Here is a 14,084-nt window from a genome sequence, read left to right as displayed (position 1 = left end):
TTCACCTCTTGGGACTTATAAGCCTAGTTATAAGTCTAAAAGAAAAAATGGGTAGTGGGGACATACACCAAATATTTGTGAGACAATGCCTCAGGCACCACCCCAGGCGATATCTCAAACAAAAACTCTTCAGGCACAGCTGGGTTAATCTCATCAGATGGGGGTGGCAGGGAAAATGGTTTTACTGGGGAGGGTGGCTTAGCAGACAAAGATGGAGTAATCTCTTTAGTTGACAGTGAGAAGGCTGTTGGCAGGAGTGATTTAATGGAATTTAGGAGCTCTTTTTTTTGTCCCCAGTTTCCTGATTGTGTGCTCATATGTCTGCATCGGAAGATACCATTTCTTCCCAGTCAATTCCCTCACTTTATCTTCAAACACCATTTGAGGTTCAAAATTCAATTGGCATTGTAATTTGGCCACTCTTACGATAAGAAGTGGGGTTTGGTTTTCAGCAATATCACCTCTGTTACTACAAGAAATAATGACTTATTTCAGGACACAAATGGCAACTTTCAGGTCTTGTATGTGGTCCTTGTGCTGTAACTCTGAAGCTTTGAGCACATCCCTTTCTTTCACCACTTTGTCTATTGAAAGTAGGACCAATCAATCAGCTTCCTTATACTTGTCATTCTGACAAAATTTTCAAGAAGTATCAAATATGCAATCACTCAGAGCCTTGTCTCTCACAACTATTTGATCCACTGGTGTTGATATTTTGTGTATATCTATTGCCACCTCAAGACATGGATTAGCAGTGCCCTCTTTACTCGTGGAGGCAGAGTCATCAGTCCCTTTAAGACTAGCCAGACTTGAGAACCAATTCAAAAAACTCACCCTTAAGATTTTGTTCCTCTAGAACCACTCTTGGTACCAAATGTCTTAGGCTGGGTTCTCTAAAAAGCAAAACCAGTGAAACATATATATATGTAAATATAGTGAGGGACTTATTTCAAGGACATGGCTCATGCAGTTGTGGAGACTGGCAAGTGCCAAATCTGTGGGTCAGGCACCAGGCTGGAGGCTTCTTCTGACTTACATGGATGCAAGGGCTGATGAACCCAAAATTAGAAGGTCAGACCACAAGCTGCTGGCTCACAGGACTGTGGGGGCTGGAAAATCCCAAAATCTGACAGCAGGCTGCTAGCTTATGTCCCCAGAACAGGAGGTCAGAGAATGACGAGCTGGATGCTGGATGGTGAGAGGGGGAACTTTGACAGAATGTCCATATCTATTGGATGGAAGCCACATCCCCAAGGAAATGCCCCTTTCGATTAATTGGCTGCTCACATCAGATCACAAAATGGAGGATGATTATATAATATCTCCCAAACCACTGAGAATCATGGCCTTGAAATGACTTAATAAGGCCCACTGAGGTTATGGAAGGTAATCTGTTTTACTTAAGGCCATTGATATAAACACTTAACTTAAATATGCCTAGGAAGGTAGTTAGGACACCAGCTTCCCGGTGTCCCCTCAGCCTGCCTTGCCCTTCCCAGAAGCCACTAGCTTTGTGTGCATTACTCACTTGCTCCACTTTAATTCAAAATGCTCCCATCATTGAAACCACACAGCCCTCTGGGGGATTAAGAGGAACATAAGGCATACACCTTGTCCAGATGGATACTCCCAGCCAAAAGGGGTACAGTGACATGCACTTAGAGCCGAACCCACAGAAAGAAGTGGTACAGGCAGCGAGGAGTCTCTGAGGGCTGGTGGACAGAGGAGGAGGGGGATGCCACACCCTCAGGCTTGCTTTTATTTATTATTCAGCTGCAATACTTCTCTACTCATTACAAAGCTCTCTCTCCTTGTCTACACTGATCATGGGCTAAAGGGCAAAGCCCTGGATGTAGAATCCACTAAATAAACTGTTGACAACTGGACAGTTCACACACCTGGTACAGGTGTGTAGGAAGGCGGGCTTCCAGAGCAGAGTGCCTATTGATGGCCCTGCCCGGGAGGGAGGAGCTGCTTTGTGTTGAGGTCTTCTGTCTCCCAGGCAGCCTCAAGAGGACTCTAGCCTGATGGGTGCACACTGCCCTGATGGTGCCTGGTGCCCTGCCCAGATTCGCCCTCCAGGGAAGGCTGCATTCCTGGTTCTTTGTGCACATGGTACAGATGCAATCAAAGACTCAGGGGCTTTGTAAATGGGGACTCTAGGGGGTGACTTCTGCAGGGCTTGCTTGTTGGTCCCTTCATTTTAGGCACAAAAAGTGTTAGAACTGCACTGACAACAGAGACCCCACAGGGCTTTTTGCAGGTTGATCCTGGCACTAGTTCTGCATCCTTGATGCCATTTGGAATCCAGCGAGAGGTTAAGGCCATGGCCACTGTCTGTCACAGGTGAGCATCCCCCCCTAGAATTTAGGTCCGAGGGAAGGGTCCTGGAAAAATCATGTTAACAGAATGAGAAATTGAAGTTCACTACTGAAACAACTAAAGAAGATCAAAACTACCCAACAAAGGAAAGGAGAAAAATATCATCTTCCCCTGCATTTAGCGTCCATGTTTCCAAAATGTATGGGGGCGGGAGGGCGGAGTGTAATGCACTTTGATTCCCTGCACCCTCTCCCTGCCACATGACCTACAAATCCCAGTCATGCAACTCAATCATCTTACAAAGGAAGAAAGAATTTTCACCGCCCCTGGAGCATGGGATCCAAGGGGTTCTTGCCTTCCACCTGCCTCCTGCAGTGACTTCCCCCGGAGTCAAGGGGCACGCTATGAGAGATCTAGCCAGACAGGAACCCCATAGGGAGCCGAGAAGAACACCAGCTTGGCTAAGGGGACCTCTAGGAGAAGGATCCCTGGAGGGGTAGCTAGTGCTGCAAAACCCTGGGATTCTTTAATGCCTTTCATGGTGAATATAAGGAGACTGCACCCAGTGGCTTCGCAGGAGAAAAACCTGGTGATTTGCCCCTCTAAAGATCACATCTTAAAAAACCCTGTAGGGCAGTTTTGCTGTCACATGGGGTCCCTATGAATCAGCATTGACTCAACAGCACACAGCAATGATGGTGAATATATTTGGAACAGAAAGTGGAAGAAATTTTGAGTTACTCTTTTGCCATTAAAGTAGCCTACCCCTTCTTCACCTCTCCCTGCACGTCTTTCCCTGCTGGCCCCCCATCCTCTCACCCAGGATGATGATTTTCAGACACCAACACTGAGTTGAGAATTGGTGAATTTCTTCCTTAGGTTAAATTCCTTAGGAGTCCCTGGGTGGTGCAAACAGTTAAGTGCTCGACAACTAGCTGAAAGTTTGAATCCACATTTAGAAGGTGCCTTGGTTTTTTTTTTTTTTTTCTGGTAGGAAGTCCTGGAGATCTACAAGATCACAGCCATTAAAAACCCTATGGTGATCCATTCTATTCTGAATGACGTGAAATGACTGAGTCAGAATCAAATCTACTCAATGGCAACTATATTATGGTTGTTTTTAAATTTTTAGGCACCAGTCCCACACTGTGTTATATACAGAAGGTAAATCACCAGGATGAGAAATTGGTCTGTAAGAAATTTGGGTTCTTCATGTCTCCTCAGAAGCTAGGAGGTACTATCCTGGCCTGAAGCCCTGAAAAAATTCTCAGATAATTACATATCACTACCCTATGAGTTGGAATTGATTCGGCAGCAATGGGTTTATCCTTGCCAACAGATGACTATGTGGCAGACTATGTTAGCCTTGATCATCCCCATTTTACGGATGAGAAAACCGAGGCTGGGTGTGGGGCTCACATGCTGGCTTAGCATTGCGTAGGTAGGTAGTGAACCAGCATGGAGCCAGACTCAGAAAGAGCGAACTGTGAGACCAAATGGTGAGGAACGTGTGATTTGAAAGACCCTGTTCTTTTTGCTTTTCCTTCTAGTGATTCCTGACTAAACAGAAGCATCATTTTGGGGAAACAAGCCAAGCCCAGTACCTGCTGCTGCCAAACATCCTACACTGACAAGTCTCTGAAAGGAATTTCCTCTTTGCATCTCCCTGTGGCTTAGCTGTCAAAGCGGCAGTTCCTCTGACCCAGCAAAAAGTGAGTTATTTGCTTTCTTATAACATTAACATTGATGATGCTGAATTGCCAAGAACAGAGAGATGGGTGGGCAAAGATGCAAGTATCACACAGGACATTGTAAACAGCTACCTGAAAATATAAATGCTCCTAGCAGAGAGGAGCACAGGTGGCCCCAACCTAAAGGCTGGCAGTTTGAAGCCACCCAGTGGCTTTGCAGAAGAAAAAGATGGGTGACCTGCTTCCATAAAGATTAAAGCCAAGAAAACCCTATGGAGCAGTTCTACTCTGTAACACACAGGCTGACTATGAGCCAGGGCTTGACTAGATGGCGGCTAACAAAAACTCCTAGCAGAGACACAATTCCAAGGTAGTTTGTATAAATCAGAAAGCTTGTCTTGCTTCCTTCTGGGAGCAACACAATTAGCAGAGGAAGAAATGCAAATGGTCCATACACTTAGGCCTAGAACACATGGTTTCCAGTCTTACAGGTTCTCTACCTGGACTCCATCAGGAAGTCACTGAAGGACAAGGACAGATGGACCAATGAGGAGTCTAGTGAGAGACCTGGTCCCTTATTTTTACAGACAAAAAATCTGAGGCTCCTCTAGGGTGAGGCTGGGGAGAGGCAGAGCCAGGACCAGTGTGAGATTCCTGGTGCTCTTCATCTTACACCCTGGAGAGAAGGTGCTGGAAATCCTCTATGCTCAAATTTTTGCATCTAGAACTCAACTTCTATGTGCAACAGGATTCCAGAGTTTCAGAACCATGGTTCCTGAGCCACAGGTCTCTCCCCCACCTTAGCCACCCAAAGTGAAGCCACACATACCCTCACGCTTTTGAAATCTAATAATTTGACTTTGTTTCTTGCAGATGGCTTACTCAAAGATGAGATGTACACACATTTTTATTTTGGTTCTGGGGGCCCTTTGCTTGTATGTTAGTGTGTACAATCTGACTCCTTTTAAAGAAGAGCTGTTTGTTTTCAAGAAAGAAAGTGGGAACTTCCTTCAGCTCCCGGAAATAGACTGCAGAGAGAATCCTCCCTTCCTTGTCCTGCTGGTGACTTCCTCGCACAGACAGGTGGCCGCTCGGATGGCCATCAGGCAGACTTGGGGAAGAGAGATGGTCGTGAAAGGAAAACAAATAAAAACCTTCTTTCTCCTGGGAATCACAACCAAAGACCAGGAAATGACAGTAGTGACCCAGGAAGGCCAGCAATACAGAGATATTATCCAGAAGGACTTTGTGGACGTCTATTTCAATTTGACTCTGAAGACCATGATGGGCATCGAATGGGTCCACCACTACTGCCCTGAGGCTGCCTTTGTGATGAAGACAGACTGTGACATGTTTGTAAACGTCTACTATCTGACTGAACTACTTCTAAAGAAAAACAGAACAACTAGGTTTTTCACTGGCTTCTTAAAAATGAATGAATTCCCAATTAGGGATAATTCTAGTAAGTGGTTTGTCAGTAAATTGGAGTACCCGTGGGACAAGTACCCGCCTTTTTGCTCTGGCACGGGCTATGTTTTTTCTGGTGATGTTGCAAGCCAAGTATATTATGTTTCTGAGAGCGTCCCCTTTATTAAATTAGAAGATGTGTTTGTGGGGCTCTGCCTGGAGAAACTGAACATTAAGCTGGAGGAACTTCACTCGGAGCAGACGTTTTTCCCTGGAAGGTTGCACTTTTCCACATGTCGCTTTAAGAAAATTGTGACCTGCCATTTTATCACACCTCCACAAATGTCGACCTATTGGCAGGCTCTGGAGAGCTCCCTGGGAGAAATGTGCCCAGTTTCCTGAGGGAAGCCTAAAGGCACATCCGGACAAAGGTCAGACAACCCACAGTGATCCTTGTAGGAAGCTGTTGGATGGCCTTGCTGAGAGTCCTCAAGGGTGGGAGAGGGAGGAGAGTAAGGATGATAGCCTGCAGGGCTCTAGAACCAAGCTAGAAAATAAGCATAAATGAAACCACTGATTAATTTCCATTTGGTGCCCCAAGCAATAGTAGATAGCACCCCTGGATGACCTTCATTACTGTCCTAAGTGTTGGATAGACGCCTGTTGTTGTTCTTCTTAGGTGCCCTAGAGTCGATTCCAACTCATGGCGACCCTACACACAACAGAACAAAACACTGCCCATACCTACGCCATCCTCAGAATTGTTGCTATGCTTGAGCCCATTGTTGCAGCCACTGTGTCAATCCATGTCATTGAGCTTCTTCTTCTTTTTGCTGATCCTCTACTTTACCAAGCATGATGTTCTTCTCCAGGGACTGATTCCTCCTGATAACCTGCCCAAAGTATATGAGATGTAGTCTTGCTATCGCTGCTTCTAAGGAGCATTCTGGCTGTATTTCTTCCAAGACGATTTGTTCATTCTTTCGGCAGTCCATGGTATATTCAATATTTGGCAACACCACAATTCAAAGGCGTCAATTCTTCTTCAGTCTTCCTTATTCATTGTCCAGCTTTCACATGCACATGAGACAACTGAAAACACCATGGCTTGGGTCAGGCATACCTTAGTCCTCAAGGTGACATCTTAGCTTTTGAACACTTCAAAGAGATCTTTTGCAGCCGATTTGCCTGATGCAATGCTTCTTTTCATTTCTTTTTTTTTTTTATTGTTCTTTAAGTGAAAGTTCACTAATCAAGTCAGTCTCTCATATGAAAATTTATATACACCTTCCTATGTACTCCTAGTTGCTCTCCTCCTAGTGAGACAGCATACTCCTTCCCTCAACCCTATATTCCCCGTGTCTGTTTAGCCAGCTTCTGTGCCCCTCTGCCCTCTCATCTCCCCTCCAGACAGGAGCTGCCCACATAGACTCATGTCTCTACTTGAGCCAAAAGCTCACTCCTCACCAGTATCATTGTCTATCATATAGTCCAGTCCAATCCCTGTGTGAAGAGCTGGCTTTGGGAATGTTTCCAGTCTTGGGCTAACAGGAGGTCTGGGGACCATGCCCTCCAGAGTCCTTCTAGTCTCAGTCAGACCATTAAGTAATCTGGTCTTTTTACTAGAATTTGAGGTCTGCATCCCACTGCTCTCCAGCACCATCAGGGATTCTCTGTTTTATTCCCTGTCAGAGCAGTCATCAGTTATAGCCAGGCATTATCTAGTTCTTCTGGTCTCAGGCTGATGGAGTCTCTGATTTACGTGCCGCTTTCTGTCTCTTGGGCTCATAATTACCTTGTGTCTTTGGTGCTCTTCATTCTCCATTGCTCCAGGTAGGTTGAGACCAATTGATGCATCTTAGATGACCGCTTGCTACTGTTTAAGACCCCAGACGCCACTCACCAAAGTGGTATGCAGAATGTTTTCTTAATACATTTTGTTATGCCATTTGACCTAGATGTCCCCTGAAACCATGGTCCCCAGATCCCTGCCCCTGCTATTCTGGCCTTGGAAGAGTTCTGTCGTATTCAGGAAATTTCTTTGCTTTTGTTTTAGTCCAGTTGTGCTGACCTCTCCTGTATTGTGCATTGTCTTTCCCTTCATCTAAAATAGTTTTAGTCTACTATCTAATTAGTGAAAACCCCTCTCCCTCCCTCCCCACTTTCAGAACCATCAAAGAATATTTTCTCCTGTTTTTAAACTATTTCTTGACTTCTTGTAAGAGTGGTCTCATAGAATATTTGTCCTTTTGCAACTGACTAATTTCACTCAACATAATGCTTTCCAGATTCCTCCATGTTGTGAAATGTTTCACAGATTCACCATTGTTCTTCCACTGTGTGAATATACCATACTTTATTTATCCATTCATCCATTGATGGTCACATTGATTCTGTCCATCTTTTTGCTGTTGTAAATAAACAGTGCTGCAGTGAACATGGGTGTGCATGTATCTGTTCGTGTAAAGGCTCTTATTTCTGTAGGATATATTCCAAGGAGTGGGATTGCTGGATTGTATGGAAGTTCTATTACTAGTTTTTCAAGGAACTGCCAAATCAATTTCCAAAGTGGTTGTACGATTTTACATTCCCACCAGCAGTGTAGAAGTGTTCCAGTCTCTCCACAGCCTCTCCAACATTCATTATTTTGTGTCTTTTGGATTAATGCCAGCCTCATTGGGGTGAAATGGAATCTCACTGTAGTTTTCATTTGCATTTCTCTAATGGCTAATGCTCATGAGCATTTCCTCATGTATCTGTTACCTACCTGAATGTCTTCTTCGGTGAAGTGCCTGTTCATATCCTTTGCCCATTTTTTAATTGGGTCATTTGCCTTTTTTTTTTTAATAATTTTTATTGTGCTTCAAGTGAAAGTTTACAAATCAAGTCAGTCTCTCTCACAAAAACCCATGTACACCTTGCTATACACTTCCAATTACTCTCCCCCTAATGAGACAGCCTGCTCTCTCCCTCCACTCTCTCATTTCCTGTCCTTTTCGCCAGCTTCTAACTCCCTCCACCCTCTCATCTCCTCTCCAGGCAGGAGATGCCAACATAGTCTCAAGTGTCCACCTGATCCAAGAAGCTCACTCCTCACCAGCATCCCTCTCCAACCCATTGTCCAGTCCAGTCCATGTTTAAAGAGTTGGCTTCGGGAATGGTTCCTGTCCTGGGGCAACAGAAGGTCTGGGGGCCATGACCACAGGGGTCCTTCCAGTCTCATTCAGACCATTAAGTCTGGTCTTATGAGAATTTGGGGTCTGCATCCCGCTGCTCTCCTGCTCCCTCAGGGGCTCTCCTTTGTGCTCCCTGTCAGGGCAGTCATTGGTTGTAGCCGGGTACCATCTAGTTTTTCTGGTCTCAGGATGATGTAGTCACTGGTTTATGTGGCCCTTTCTGTCCCTTGGGCTCATAATCACCTTGTGTCCTTGGTGTTCTACATTCTCCTTTGATCCAGGTGGGTTGAAAGCAATTGATGCATCTTAGATGGCTGCTTCCTAGTGTTTAAGACCCCAGATGCCACTCTTCAAAGTGGGATGCAGAATGTTTTCTTAATAGATTTTATTATGCCAATTGACTTAGATGTCCCCTGAAACCATGGTCCCCAGACCCCTGCCCCTGCTGCGCTGGCCTTCGAAGCATTCAGATTATTCAGGAAACTTCCTTGCTTTTGGTTTAGTCCAGTTGTGCTGACCTCCCCTGTATTGTGTGCTGTCATTCCCTTCACCTACAGTAGTTCTTATCTACTACCTAATTAGTGGATGCCCCCTCCCACCCTCTCTCCCTCCCCCCTGGTGTAACCACAAAAGAATGTTTTCTTCTCAGTTTAAACTATTCCTCAAGGTCTTATAATAGTGGTCTTATACAATATTTGTCCTTTTGCAACTAATTTCACTCAGCATAATGCCTTCCAGGTTCCTCCATGTTATGAAATGTTTCACAGATTCCTCACTGTTCTTTATCGATGCAGAGTATTCCACCATCATTTATTTATCCATTCATCTGTTCATGGGCACCTTGGTTGCTTCCATCGTTTTGCTATTGTAAACAGTGCTGCAATAAACATGGGTGTGCATATATCTGTTTGTGTAAAGGCTTTTCTTTCTCTAGGATATATTCCAAGGAGTCGGATTGCTGGATTGTATGGTAGTTCTATTTCTAACTTTTTAAGGAAGGGCCAAATCGATTTCCAAAGTGGTTGTACCATTTGACATTCCACCAGCAGTGTAGAAGTGTTCCAATCTCTCCACAACCTCTCCGACGTTTATTCTTTTGTGTTTTTTGGATTAATGCCAGCCTTGTTGGAGTGAGATGAAATCTCATTGTAGTTTTGATCTGCATTTCTGTAATGGCTAATGATCCTGAACATTTCCTCATATATCTGTTAGCTACTTCAATGTCTTCTTTAGTGAAGTGTCTATTCATATCTTTTTGCCCATTTTTTAATTGGGTTATTTGTCTTTTTGCAGTTGAGTTTTTGCAGTATCATGTAGATTTTAGAGATCAGGCGCTGATCAGAAATGTCATAGCTAAAAACTTTTTCCCAGTCTGTAGGTAGTCTTTTTACTCTTTTGGTGAAGTCTTTGGATGAGCATAAGTGTTTGATTTTTAGGAGCTCCCAGTTATCTAGATTTTCTCCTATGTTCTTTATAATGTTTTCTATACTGTTTATGCCATGTATTAGGGCTCCTAACATTGTCTCTATTTTTTCTTCCATGATCTTTATTGTTTTAGATTTTATATTTAGGTCTTTGATCCATTTTGAGTTAGTTTTTGTGCATGGTTTGAGGTGTGGGTTTTGTTTCATTTTTTTGCAGATGGATTTCCAGTTATGCCAGCACCATTTGTTAAAAAGACTGTCTTTCCCCCATTTAACTGTTTTGGGGCCTTTGTCAAATATCAACTGCTCATATGTGGATGCATTTATGTCCGGATTCTTAATTCTGTTCCATTGGTCCATGTATCTGTTCTTGTACCAGTACCAGGCTGTTTTGACTACTGTGGCAGCATAATAGGTTCTAAAATCAGGTAAAGTAAGGCCTCCCACTTTGTCCTTCTTTTTCAGTAATGCCTTATTTATCCGGGGCCTCTTTCCCTTCCATATGAAGTTGGTGATTTGTTTCTAAATCTCATTAAAGAATGTCCTTGGGATTTGGATCGGAATTGCATTAAATGTATAGATTGCTTTTGGTGGAATAGACATTTTTATAATGTTAAGTCTTCCTATCCATGAGCAAAGTATGTTTTTTGACTTTTGTAAGTCTCTTGGTTTCTTGCAGAAGTGTACTGTAGTTTTCTTTGTATAAGCCTTTTACATCTCTGGTAAGATTTATTCCTAAGTATTTTATCTTCTTGGGGGCTACTGTAAATGGCATTGATTTGGTGATTTCCTCTTGGATGTTCTTTTTGTTGGTGTAGAGGAATCCAACTGATTTTTGTATGTTTATCTTGAATCCCGATACTCTGCTAAACTCTTCTATTAGTTTCAGTAGCCTTCCTGAGGATTCTTTAGGGTTTTCTGTGTATAAGATCATGTCTTCTGCAAATGGAGATACTTTTACTTCTTCCAATCTGGATGCCCTTTATTTCTTTATCTAGCCTAATTGCTCTGGCTAGGACTTCCAGCACAATGTTGAATAAGAGCGGCGATAAAGGGCATCCTTGTGTGGTTCCCAATCTCAGTGGGAATGTTTTCAGCCTCTCTCCATTTAGGGTGATGTTGGCTGTTGGCTTTGTATAAATGCCCTTTATTATGTTGAGGAATTTTCCTTCCATTCTTATTTTGCTGAGAGTTTTTATCACGAATGAGTGTTGAACTTTGTCAAATGCCTTTTCTGTATCAATTGATAAAATCATGTGATTCTTGTCTTTTGTTTTATTTATGTGGTGGATTAAATTAATTTTTTCTCTAATGTTGAGCCATCCCTGCATACCTGGTCTGAATCCCACTTGGTCATGGTGAATTATTTTTTTGATATGTTGTTGAATTCTATTGGCTAGAATTTTGTTGAGGATTTTTGCATCTACCTTCATGAGGGATATCCTACAGGACAGAGTGGAACTGCCCCCATAGAGTTTCCAAGGAGAGCCTGGTGGATTTGCACTGCCGACCTCTTGGTTAACAGCTGTAGCACTTAACCACTACGCCACCAGGATTTCCATGAGGGATATAGGTCTATAATTTTCTTTTCTTGTGGTATCTTTATCTGGTTTTGGTATCAGGGAGATGGTGGCTTCATAGAATGAGTTTGGTAGTATTCCACCCTTTTCTATGCTCTGAAATACCTTTAGTAGTAGTGGTGTTAACTCTTCTCTGAACATTTGGTAGAACTCTACAGTGAAGCCTTCCAGACCAGGGCTTTTTTTGTTGGGAGTTTTTTGACTACCTTTTCAATCTCTTCTTTTGTTATGGGTCTATTTAGCTGTTCTACCTCTGTTTGTGTTAGTTTAGGTAGGTAGTATGTTTCTAGGAATTCATCCATTTCTCTTAGGTTTTCAAATTTGTTTGAGTATTGTTTTTCATAGTATTCTGATATGACTCTTTTAATTTCAGTTGGGTCTGTTGTAATACCGCCCATCTCATTTCTTATTCCGGTTATTTGCTTCCTCTCCTGTTTTTCTTTTGTCAGTTTGGCCAATGGTTTATCAATTTTATTGAGTTTTTTAAAAAAACAGTTTTTGGTCTTGTTAATTCTTTCAATTGTTTTTCTGTTTTCTATTTCATTTAGTTCAGCTCTAATTTTTATTGTTTTCTTCCAGTGCCTGTGGGTTTCTGTTGTTGCTCTCGTTCTATTTGTTCAAGTTGTAGGGATAATTCTTTGATTTTGGCCCTTTCTTCTTTTTGGATGTGTGCATTTATTGATATAAATTGGCCTCTGAGCACCGCTTTTGCTGTGTCCCAAAGGTTCTGATAGGAAGTGTTTTTGTTCACATTGGATTCTCTTAATTTCTTTATTCCACCCTTAAAGTCTTCTATAACCCAGTCTTTTTTGAGCAGGGTATTGTTCAGTTCCCAAGTGTTTGATTTCTTTTCCCTGCTTTTCCTGTTATTGATTCCCACTTTTATGGCCTTATAGTCAGAGAAGATGCTTTGTAATATTTCAGTGTTTTGGATTCTGCTAAGGCTTGCTTTATAACCTAATATGTGGTCTATTCTAGAGAATGTTCCGTGTGCACTAGAAAAGAAAGTATACTTGGTTGCTTTTGGGTGGAGTGTTCTGTATATGTCTACGAGGTCAAGTTGGTCGATTGTGGCATTTAGATCTTCTGTGTCTTTATTGAGCTTCTTTCTGGATATCCTGTCCTTCACCGAAATTGGTGTGTTGAAGTCTCCTACTTTTATCGTGAAGCTGTCTATCTCACTTTTCAAAGCTGATAGAGTTTGATTTGTGTATCTTGCAGCCCTGTCATTGAGTGCATAAATATTTAATATGGTTATATCTTCTTGGTGTATTATTCCTTTAATCATTATATAGTGTCCTTCCTTCTCCTTTCTGATGGATTTAACTTTAAAGTCTATTTTGTCAGAAATTAATATTGCCACTCCTGCTCTTTTTTGATTGTTTTTTGCTTGATATATTTTTTTCCATCCTTTGAGTTTTAGTTTGTTTTTGTCTCTAAGTCTAAGGTGTGTCTCTTGTAGGCAGCATATAGACGGATCTTGTTTTTTAATCCATTCTGCCACTCTCTGTCTCTTTATTGGTGTATTTAGTCCATTTACATTCGGTGTAATTATGGATAGGTATGAATTCAGTGCTATCACTTTGATGTCTTTTTTTGTGTCTTGACAGCTTCTTTTTCCCACATGATTTTATGTGCTGAGTAGATTTTCTTTATATATTTTCCTTTCCTCATATTTGTTGTTGTTAATTTTGTTTCTGCTGAGTCTGTATTTTTCCCTTGTATTTTATTTTGATGAGTAGGATAGTTTGTCTCCTTTGTGGTTACCTTGTTATTTACCCTTATTTTTCTAAATGTACAACTAGCTTTTATTTCCTTGTATCGCCGTATCTTCCTCTCCATATGGAAGGTGTGTGATTACATTTCTTAGTCCCTTTTTATTATTTTAATATTGTCTTCTTTTATATAATAACATCTCCGTTACCCTGTATTGGGCTTTTTTTTTTTTTAAGCTTGCTTTGTTTTTTTTTTTTGTTTTTTTTTGGATTTCCCCGTCTGGGTTGACTTCTGGTTGCTCTGCCCAGTGTTCTAGTCTTGGGTCGATACCTGATATTATTGATTTTCAAACCAAAGAACTCCCTTTAGTATTTCTTGTAGTTTTGGTTTGGTTTTTACAAATTCCCTCAACTTGTGTTTTTCTGCAAATGTCTTAATTTCACCTTCATATTTAAGAGACAGTTTTGCTGGATATATGATTCTTGGCAGGCAATTTTTTTCCTTCAGTTTTTTAAATATGTCATCCCATTGCCTTCTTGCTTTCATGGTTTCTGCCAAGTAGTCTGAGCTTATTCTTATTGGCTCTCCTTTGTAGGTGAATTTTCGTTTATCCCTGGCTGCTCTTATAATTCTCTCTTTATCTTTGGTTTTGACAAGCTTGAATATAATATATCTTGGTGACTTTCTTTTAACATCTACCTTATGTGGAGTTCGATGAGCACCTTGGATAGATATCTTCTCATCTTTCACAATATCAGGGAAGTTTTC

At 41.9% G+C, this 14,084-nt stretch overlaps 1 protein-coding gene across 1 annotated transcript; it reads left to right on the top strand.

Moving 5' to 3' along the window:
• Positions 1-4,880: 4,880 nt before the first annotated feature.
• LOC100653877 (beta-1,3-galactosyltransferase 5-like) lies at positions 4,881-6,239 on the top strand. Its single transcript, XM_003419050.3, has one exon. The coding sequence runs from the start codon at positions 4,887-4,889 to the stop codon at positions 5,820-5,822; it is 936 nt and encodes a 311-aa protein (XP_003419098.1). The 5' UTR covers positions 4,881-4,886; the 3' UTR covers positions 5,823-6,239.
• The last annotated feature ends 7,845 nt before the right edge of the window (positions 6,240-14,084 follow it).

Source organism: Loxodonta africana, chromosome 2 (genome assembly GCF_030014295.1).
Source record: "Loxodonta africana isolate mLoxAfr1 chromosome 2, mLoxAfr1.hap2, whole genome shotgun sequence".
NCBI classification, from domain to species: Eukaryota; Metazoa; Chordata; class Mammalia; order Proboscidea; family Elephantidae; genus Loxodonta; species Loxodonta africana.
Note: the sequence above shows the minus strand (reverse complement) of the source record. Positions and strands in the feature narration are given on the sequence as shown.